Source organism: Myotis brandtii, unplaced genomic scaffold (assembly GCF_000412655.1).
Source record: "Myotis brandtii unplaced genomic scaffold, ASM41265v1 scaffold343, whole genome shotgun sequence".
Taxonomy (NCBI): Eukaryota; Metazoa; Chordata; class Mammalia; order Chiroptera; family Vespertilionidae; genus Myotis; species Myotis brandtii.
The window spans coordinates 331,396-342,199 of record NW_005363209.1 but is presented as its reverse complement, the minus strand read 5'-3'; the positions used below and the strand labels follow the sequence as shown (position 1 = coordinate 342,199).

Here is a 10,804-nt window from a genome sequence, read left to right as displayed (position 1 = left end):
TACAGTTATGAAGTAGCAACGAAAATAATTTTATGGTTGGGGGTCACCACAGCATGAGGAACTATATTAAAGGGTCGCGGCATTAGGAAGGTTGAGAACCACTTGTCTAGAGAAATGAATGGAAGGATGGTCAACAATATCAGTGACAGCAATCTCTAGCTAGTAGGATGGCAGGTGACTTTCCTTTTCCACTTATACTTTTTGCACTGTTTGAAATCCTTATAAGGACCGTATGTCAAATACATGTAATCAGAAAAAATGCTAAAGCTATTTTCTTTCCTTTATTACCCATATCTGTGGGCTCTCCCTATACATGTTTTGCAACTTTCCATGAATTTTTAATTATTACAAAATGAAAACTTTTTAAAATTGACCTATTGATATTTATAATCTTGATTTTAAAAAGGTAATAACTATGACCAATACATTGAGCTTTTTTTAAAAAAGCTTTGTGAGTGCCTATTAATGGTCATCAAATATTTATTCCAGTCTCCCTTAGGTTAAAAAATATAAAAGTTTCAAATATAAAGTCATGCTCTTAGGAACATGGTATTTTAATATTTTTTTAAAAGGCAAAGGGCAAAGAAGGGGCCGAGGGTGGAGCCCCCTGGGAATAGGACAAACCTCTCTACTGATCCTCTGAGAAATGAGCACTTCCCACCACCACTTCCCAGGCACCACAGGCGTCACAAGCCCTTGCTGATGGCACTTGGGCGTCGAGGCACTCGGGCAGGCACACCCCCTTCTAAACCACAGAACCACTTTCCTTCCACCCAGATCTCTGCCCCACGCTGAACACCCCTCCATTTATTTCCCACAGAGACCGCACAGAAGAAAAACACTCCTATGTCATCCCTTTTTAAAAATGCATCTATACTGAACAAGAAACAATAATTTTGGGAGGGGGTAAGCGTTGCCCTTCTCAAAGGCTCTGTAAGAGCTCCAGGCTTCACAGTGAGGCGTGTGTCCTGCTGCTTCCATTATATGAACTAAAAAGCAGCTGCTCCAAAAAATGAACAAAGGTCGGTAGGTAGGCTGCTGGTAAAGATGGGGCAGAGGCACGAGAGGAAGGGCAGACCGCCCGGCAGTGGCTGCCAACAGCAGGATCTCTTCATGAGGTGAAGGCACACATGATCTTGGAAGCAGCCAGAAACTCAAAGCACAGATTCAGGTTCTGACCCTCACTGTCCCAAACCTGCCACGGCTAAAGGGGGAAGCTTGTCTAGAGTGACGATGGAGCGGAGACAGGCAGCTGCAGGACAGCCTTCTCCTCCAATCAGCACCCCTCGGTGACACACACCTTTAGTGCCAACTGCCAACACCACGCTGAACAGCGATCTTCAAACCCGATCCACTGCATTTAGAGAATCCCAGCCTGGTCTGTTTCTGTGGCTATTTTCTCCTCCATCGCTGGCTTAGAAAGTCCTGAGTAATTTTCTCCCTGCTTCCGTCGCCAGACTCACCCTTGCATTTCAGCCCCCAGTCATAAAGACGCTATGCCCTCCCAGATCCCCCAGAGTCCAAATTCGGTGCCACTCCACCACATTCCCAGGGAACCTCCATAACAGCACCCCCAAGCTGAGAGCATGACACTCACTCTCATCCCAGTGCTGCTCACAAGGATCCCCACCCCCCCTTCTGTAGAGAAACTGGCTCAGAAAGCACAGGCCATGGGGAGTCAGGAGATGGAGGGAGAATATTGTTATCAGGGCAGCCAAAAGCTTGGCTGGGTGAGCTCTCACCCTTCCAGCTTCCCTGCTGGTCTGTTTCCATCCAAGGAGACCACCTCCTCTCAATGCTGCTACTTTGTAAGAGCTTAAAGGTGAACCCCTGATCTGTGGGAGCCATTGGGAGGAGTGGCAGCAAACTAGTTTGGAGAATGCCTGGGGCTCACCTCCTTCCCTTTCTTCAACTCCCTCCCAGGTACACAACCTGTAGCCTGAGCTTTAGCCCTGGCTCAGTATAAATTCCCAGGCAGGGAAGCTGACCTCCCCGGTGAAAGATCTCAAACCAAAATAACTAGGCACCAGAGGAGTACAACCACGGTGGGAGAAGGGCAATAGACCGGATATCTACAACAGGAGGCAGACTTATTGGGACAGGCCAAAAATTTTTAATTAGCATAATAAATGTCCTCTAAGAGATAGTGGAAGAGATTAGTAATACAAACCAAGGGGAACTATTAAGAAGAAAAAATATAAAAGCTGAACACAGTAGATGAGAGAAATAGCACGATCGATTCAAGGAGAGAATAGAGCAATGGAAGCCCAGAGAGGAATCCTCCCAGAAGGAAGCAGAAAAGAATGAAGGAATACATTCTGAGATGCAGAAAATAAAAGCAGAGCCTTCAGTATTCAGAAAACACGGAACAGGAAAGGAGAAAAGGAAAACAAATAAAAAAGAAAAGGAAATACTTGAAAACTGATAATCCCCCAGAATTAAAAAGATTAAAGATTTCAAATTAAATATTGATAAAGGACCAAACAAGATACTAAAGACCCACACCAAGGCACATTATAGTGAAATTTAAGAATGTCAAGATTAAACAAATACTCTAAAAGTTTCCAGAGAAAAAAAAGAAAGAAAAAGAGTCAGATTAACATCAGATTTTTCAATAGCAACACCAATGCAAAAAAGGCAACTGAGTTATATTGTCAAATTTTTATATAAAAAAGAAAATATAATTTTTAAACCACTGAAGGGAAAAAACTTTAATCACAGAATTATCCAATGCGGGGACATAACAAAGCTCTCAGGCATGCAAAGCCACAGATTGCCACTGAACGTCTCACTCTGAAAATACTCATCAAGGAAGTACTCCGAGAAAAAGATAAACAAATCCTGTGGGATAAGAGATGGGAAATTAAGCTTGTCAAATAACTTAGTAAGGCTTGCTGTTTATAAAACAAACAAAAAGAGATAGTATTTCAAAAATTCCAGAAGTAGCATATTACACAACAGCAACACAGATGGGATGAGGGCTGGGAGGAAGAGACCCAAGGTTCATGTGAACCTGCTAACACACTTGTACCAATAGAGGGCAAATACAATGGGATACATTTAAGAAATAAATGGGAATAAATAAGCACAAATTAGGATCTTAAGAGCAACCACTATAGCAACAAAAATAGAATTTGTTTTAAATGACAAGAAAAAAATTTTTAACTATCCAATTGAAAACAGGAAATAAGAAAAATTAAAAGCAAAGTAATAGTAAGGAGACAAGTATTAAATAAGATGTTAGAAATAAGTCTTAACAGCCCAGCTGACATGGCTCAGTGGTTGAGGGTCGACCTATGAACCAGGAGGTCACGATTCAATTCCTGGTCAGGGCACATGCCCGGATTGTGGGCTCAATCCCCCGTCTGGGGCATGCAGGAGGCAGCTGATCAATGATTCTCTCTCATCATTGATGTTTCTATCTTTCTCTCTCTCTCCTTTCCCTTCTGAAATCAATAAAAATATATATATATTTTAAAAAGCAGCCATACACTAGGCCAGTGGTCGGCAAACTGTGGCTCGCGAGCCACATGCGGCTCTTTGGCCCCTTGAGTGTGGCTCTTCCACAAAATACCACGTGCAGGCGAGCATGTACAGTGCGATTGAAACTTCGTGGCACATGCGCAGAAGTCGGTATTTTGTGGAAGAGCCACACTCAAGCGGCCAAAGAGCCGCATGTGGCTCGCGAGCTGCAGTTTGCCGACCACTGCCCTAGGCTAAAGGGTCAGTAAATTCCATGGAATTAATATCACTAAAACCACCTGCTCTGACCATAAAATTAAAAAGCAGCAACAAAAATCAAAACCTTAAGCCCTGGCCGGCTTGGCTCAGTGGATAGAGCGTCAGCCTGCGACTGAAGGGTCCCAGGTTCAATTCCGGCCAAGGGCACATGCCTGGGATGCGGGCTCAATCCCCAGTAGGGAGCATGGAAGAGGCAGCCGATCAATGATTCTCTCTCATCATTGATGTTTCTATCTCTCTCTCCTTCTCCCTTCCTCTCTGAAACCAATAAAGAAATATATTTTTTTTAAAAAAACCTTTAAAAAGTTGCATTTGGCTAGAACTTAGGTGAAAAGGAAAAACATCAGGGAATTTTTAAAAAATACGTAGAATTGAATGACAATGAAAACACAACCTGTCAAATCTGTGAGACACAGCTCAAGCATTACTCAGAGAACAAAGTATGCCCTTAAATACACGCCTATGTTCACTCTCCAATGCTGAATGAGCCAGTGTTTCCCTGAAAGTCACCCAAACAAAACATGGAAACTGTGGAGAAATTCACAAGATCTTCGAACATTTCCCTGGTGCCTGCTGGGTGCTCTGCCCCCAGGATTCATGAGACAAAATTTAATGCTGTCAATAAATAGAAACCTGAAGGATAAAACCACATCAGGCAATGAATGGTACACCCACCTGTATTAACAGCCTATCCAAGCTATTAACCAAATTATACTCTATTCAGAAAAAATAACATGGCCCTGAACCCTACAAAAGTTCATGCTCGCCCCCTCTAGCAAAGAGTGCCAGCCCTTCCCACCACGTGAGACTAGGAACCGCGGTCTAACAGATTTTGCTGTTATGAGAATAAAACGTATTTGCACACAAGTACCTGATAGGGTAAGTCAGCCATCCTTAAATAAGTTTCCATTTTCAAACAGAAAGGAGATAAACTGGGGACACCATTGTTAGGTCTTGCAAACTGATGCAATATAATAGCATCTTTGGAGTCAATCTCTTGCTGTTTCCTGTTAAAACCAAAACAGAAATAAAGAACAATCCACGTGTTATACATTCAGTTCCCTTAGTTCCTCAGAGACCCCTGCTGGACTGTTGCTCCTCAAGAATAAGCAGATCTTTGTCTTGGGGCTTACCTCACCCTGAAGCACTGAGCAAGTGGAAGCTTGGTGAACTACAAAAGAAACTTACAAGCTCCGATATTACCACAACCTCCAGGGCCCAGAAAAGTAACTACATATCAACCTCCTTCTGGTTCCTGTAGCTTATGGACAGGAAGAGTACTTTCGGGTACAGGTACCCTTTTCCCCCTTACTGGCTATCTTTACCTGCCAGGGGACAAGATGGATAGATTAAAATTATATTCTGGGCTTATTATGTGTCAGGCATGGTTTTGAGGGCTTCACAGGTATTATCTCCTTTAACCTTCACAATAACCCTACAAATTAGATGCTATTGTGATCCGTGTTTTATGGATGAGGACACTGAAGTCACATCACTAGTAAGTGGCAGAAGCTAGACTGCACCAGGTAGTCAGAGCCTGTGTTCTTGAGGCTGCACCATGAAACAGGCTCTTCTTCCACAGGGCACTGCATAGCATGCAGATTTCCTCGGCCCTGACCCACGTCTGCAGGGCATCTGAGACACTGAGCACTCTGGTCCCTCTTCCAAACTACCTGCCCCTCACCTGGCCTGTCACCTGCGGAGCAGAGGAACTGGCTTCTGGGCTCTCTCATACTCTCCTCCTTCCCAGGGTCCCACCTTTCACCACACAGCACGTATCTCAGTGCCCCTACCTTTGCCCCTTCTTCTGTCTCAGCCACATATCATCTATCTTTTCTTTAGCTACTTTCTTTGGGTGGGGAGGACTTCCCTGGTACAGTTTTTCAATAGCCGCCATGAAGTAAAACAAATACTGGATTCCAAGTCTGGACAGGTGGGGTCAAGTCCATGTCCTGCTTCCTACTGGCCTCGCCCTCTTCTCCTCTCTCACAGAGAGAGTGAGGAGAGTTCCTATTCTGTATTGATTATCCTGAGAATTAAATAAACTAATACCTATAAATATTTGGTGAGCTATCAAGCATATGTAGGAGGGATGGACTTTACTGTAATTCAAAGAGATATGGTCTTATCCCCTTACACTACAAAATCTCATCATTCCACACAGTTCCACTCATACACCACAGGAACCTTCTGCAATTCCCATCTTTTACTCTACCTAACCACTACCCACTCTTCTCCTTGGCCTTCCCTGAGCTCTGGTTCCCTTCCATCATTCCTAGCTGAATCCCTCAAATACATCTATCTACCTAAGCAAGCAAAGACAAGCTCTTCATATCATCATCACACAGATGGTCACCTATTGTAGCATCTCCAATCAATATAACAACTCTTTTGGAAAAGTTTACCACTGAAGTGCCCATTCCAATTAAAGAGGTAAGGCCCTAACCGGTTTGGCTCAGTGGATAGAGCATCGGCCTGCGGACTGAAGGGTCCCAGGTTCGATTCCGGTCAAGGGCATGTACCTTGGCTGCGGGCACATCCCCAGTGGGGGGTGTGCAGAAGGCAGCCGATCGATGTTTCTTGCTCATCGATGTTTCTAACTCTCTATCCCTCTCCCTTCCTCTCTGTAAAAAATCAATAAAATATATTTTAAAAAAATAAAAATTAAAAATAAAGAGGTAAGAATGGCTCCTTTTTAAAACATTGGTCAAATGAATAAAAATATTTGCTATGAAACAAAGGTTTTTATTTAGATGAAATGTTTGGGAGATCAGAATTAAGGAGCCATTTAGACTATATTCCTAGAAAGTGCAAACTAACTGATTTTGTCCACTCAAATAATTCAAATCACGAAGTGGTATTTTCTCTCTCATTGATGTTTCTAACTCTCTATCTCTCTCCCTTCCTCTCTGTAAAAAGTCAATAAAATATATTTTAAAAAAATAAAAATTAAAAATAAAGAGGTAAGAATGGCTCCTTTTTAAAACATTGGTCAAATGAATAAAAATATTTGCTATGAAACAAAGGTTTTTATTTAGATGAAATGTTTGGGAGATCAGAATTAAGGAGCCATTTAGACTATATTCCTAGAAAGTGCAAACTAACTGATTTTGTCCACTCAAATAATTCAAATCACGAAGTGGTATTTTTACGTAAATTAGCCGGGCAAAAATATAAGGACTGAAAGATTAGGAGGTAAATATAAAATCCCCTGAGCCACTGGCCAGAACAATCTAATTGTAATGGTTAACATGGGCCATGTCATAAGAAGAATGGATGTTAACTATGTGACAAGCATATATGCCAATGACTTTGTATACATGTATATTACATGATTTCAGTAACTACAGAGGGGATATTGCTACAGTTTAAATTTAGTATATTATATGATATTTATATTTTATAGTAGACAGCAAAACTGAAGCTCAGAGAGGGTGTAATGTGCCCAAGGACTACCAACTTAAGATCAAGTTGTTAACAGCTCCAGTTCCCAACCAAGCTCTTAAGCACTTCAACTACACCAAAATGAACAATTCCTCACTTAGTAATATGAAAACAAACAGTTTGACTCAGCCCACTCAAGCCTAACTTTCTGATGAAAGTCTATAACAACTAATGTCCAACTGTTACTGTCTGCTCACTATATGTCAAACATTATACTAACTCATTTCATCAACTCTGTGAAGAGGCTACTATCATCATCCCTATTTACAGATGAGAAAACCCAGTAGCCAAGAAGCCTACTCTCCAATCCAAGGTCACATGACTGATTAAAAGAAGAGTAAATCTGAACTCAATCAGGCCCCAGAGCCCTCCCTCCACACATCAGGAATCTCTCTCTAACAGGAGCAGAGAAGCAGGTGACCTGTTTCCCAGAAGCTATCCTATGTAATAAAAGGCTAATATGCAAATCGACCAAACAACCAGTCGCTGTGACGTGCACTGACCACCAGGGGGCAGACGCTCAACGCAGGAGCTGCCACCTGGTGGTCAGTGAGCTCCCACAGGGGGAGTGCCACTCAGCCAGAAGCCGGGCTCACAGCTGGCGAGTGCAGCAGCGGTGGCAGGAGCCTCTCCCGCCTCTGCAGCAGCGCTAAGGACCACTTGGGGTATGTCTGACTGCCGGCTTAGGCCTGCAGGGAGCATGCCTAAGCTGGCAGGCGGTATCCCCCAAGGGGTCCTGGACTGCGAGAGGGCGCAGGCTGGGCTGAGGACCCCACCCCAGTGCACGAATGTCATGCACCAGGCCTCTAATATTTCATAAAGTGCCCTTAAAACAAGGGTTATATAAGAGAATACTTGTACAGTGGGGCCTTGACTTACGAGTGTCCCGACTAACGAGTTTTTCGAGATATGAGCCGTCTCTCGGCCAATTTTTTGCTTTGAGTTGCGAGCTAATATTTGGGTTACGAGCCAGCTTCAGATACCCCACCGCTAGTTGGCGCAGCGAACATCACAGTGAACGCCACAACATCAGCCCAGCATCACGTGTCTCACTCATTCACTTTTTGATTTGACATACGAGTAATTTGAGTTACGAGCTCCGTCACGGAACGAATTAAACTCGTAAGTCAAAGCCCCACTGTACAGAGCAAGACTGGCCCCTACTCCCACAGTGAAAAATACCACAGTGAACATGCCTCTGTGGACGGCTGATGAGCTCTTTAGGGAGATCAGATGACCCATGGGCTGCTCTGATTGCCTAAGTTTTCTAGGACAGGCTGAGCCTGTGGGCCTTAAGTGCAAATGAGCTACCAATAAAAGCCATTATTTAGTCACTCAACTTACAAACAATACATGTCCAAATGCCACATTGAATTTAAGATAGCTGCTGGGCTACCTCCACTGGGAGAAAAAAGCACAGGGTTGGAACTATATTTGTTTAAAAATATTGTGGTGGGGAAAAATCCAAAATACCTACTTGGGTTTCTGCTCTGGAGACATAGCCATAGATTAAGGTTAAGTCTGTGCAGCAGCAAATCCAAGCAGGTAGTGACGACTATACGATTGCCAGTGAACTCAGACAGTATAGCCATTTCAAGGTATAGTGTCCATTTCTCATATTTCATATTGTTTAGTGTTTTCCCTAAAATACACAGACAATTGACGATTTCCCTTTAAGCAGAGGTCTCTATCATGTACCCTCTGAACCTCAGTCCCAGACCTCAGTTTTTTTCCACTATCCCTCCATGCCCCTAGAGCAGTGGTTCTCAACCTTCTGGCCCTTTAAATACAGTTCCTCATGTTGTGACCCAACCATAAAATTATTTTCGTTGCTACTTCATAACTGCAATGTTGCTACTGTTATGAATCGTAATGTAAATATCTGATATGCAGGATGGTCTTAGGCGACCCCTGTGAAAGGGTCGTTGGACTGCCAAAGGGGTCGCGACCCACAGGTTGAGAACCGCTGCCCTAGAGGCTGTCAAAAATTCAGGTCCTTCCACAGGCCTGTCTTCCCTGAGCTATGCCCCAATTCTCTACATTTCTCTTCCTCTCCCCCACATCAAAATCTCCTTCACAAGTGGTACTCTCTAGGAGGCAGTGATAAAAAAGATCCGGCTCGGCCCACACACATTCCCAGATTTGAATCTGGATCCTACGACTCTTACTGTGTGATCCTGGGCAAGTTGCTTACCCATCCTGGGCCACAATTTCGTTACCTATAAAATGGGGATCAAACATCCAATGCTGGTTGTGAGGAGTAAATCTAATCACACAAGTAAAGCACTGCTATGCAGAGCCCCTACTAAGGACTCAGAAATGGGCAGCCACTTCTATTACTTGCATTAGAACAGGATTTTCCAACTCAATTTAAGTATCTGTCAAGAAACAAAAGTGAATCAATCAAGGATTAAACACGCCTCAACTAAATAAGTATCCAAGCAGTCTCCTAAGTAGGGAAAGGACACATTTCTGTCCAGAGGCCTCTTCTTTGTCCAGCGACCACACCTACCAGGGCGTGGCCTGCTCTCAGCGTGAGCTCTGAGCTCCTCGCTATTTCTGCAAGGTCATTTAAGCAGGGTTTAGACTCAGTCCTGTGAAGCGTGCCTTCCCTCCTTTCACAAAGTGGCCAACTGATGAGAAGTGGTTTGGGATCCTGAAAAGGCTTTGGGCTGGACTATAATTGAGAAACAATGGGGTTATCATTTATACTACTGCACAAATGTGTCAGTTTTCATATAGCTTGAAACCTAACTTGAAATAGAGTTCTAAAAGTAGCAAAAACATAAAATAACCGAAAGAGATCATTTCACCTTACATTTTTTTATTTGGTTCAACTAGACTAGATTCAAGCACTGTGCTAAGTGAGAGCATTCAATGTGTAAGATGGAAATAAAACTTCTCAATTATGACTAAATAATACGAAAATACCTTTCCCCAGACCTAAATGACTTCCCACCCTCTGAGACTAGAAATACTCACAGCACCTGAGCTGGTCTGTCACAGTGTCCTCCTGGAATGCCTGCAGGCCTAGTAAAGGTCACTGTCTTTGTTTACAACCTATTGTGTAGGTCTCCCCCACTGGAAAAAGGCAGTGTGGGCTCATTTCTCAATGTTTAAAAGATACTACAAGAGGGCTACATTCTAAGCTACTGAAAACTGCTTGCTTCTGGTCATCTCCCAGGGATAGAGGGTCCAACACACAGAAATTTTAAAGGTCAATTAATGTAGCCATTAGCCAACCGACCACCTCAGTAGTCTATGGTATTGTCCTACTCAAACAAAGATCTCCTGTGGGGCTGGATGTGCCAACAGCAGGGCCTCCATTTTCTGCTATTTCCAAGTGAATCCTGTCAACATTCTGCGGCAGGCAGACATGCAACTGTTGGTGGCACTGGGTGACTCTCATGTTCTTGTCAAACACGCCCATATGCTAGTCCTACATTTCCTATGGCTCACAAAACAACAGCATGTAAACCCCAAGATGGTGCTTCGCTTTAAATAACAGATTAGCAGACAACCAGGTGAAGGTTGCATCAAAACTGCACAGCACTATACCTGGCCATGCAGCCTTAACAGGAGCCCAGAGCTCTCTGGACCCTTTGCAATTTCAGCCTTT

General features: G+C 43.4%; 1 protein-coding gene across 1 annotated transcript in view; it reads right to left on the bottom strand.

Annotated features, from left to right (window-relative positions):
- FAXC (failed axon connections homolog) overlaps positions 1-10,804 on the bottom strand; it is a 55,313-nt gene that overhangs the window by 43,129 nt on the left and 1,380 nt on the right. Inside the window, exon 3 of the mRNA XM_005871480.2 lies at positions 4,613-4,748. Within this exon, the coding sequence (XP_005871542.2) occupies positions 4,613-4,748 (136 nt within the window). The remainder of the gene's footprint in view (positions 1-4,612; positions 4,749-10,804) is intronic.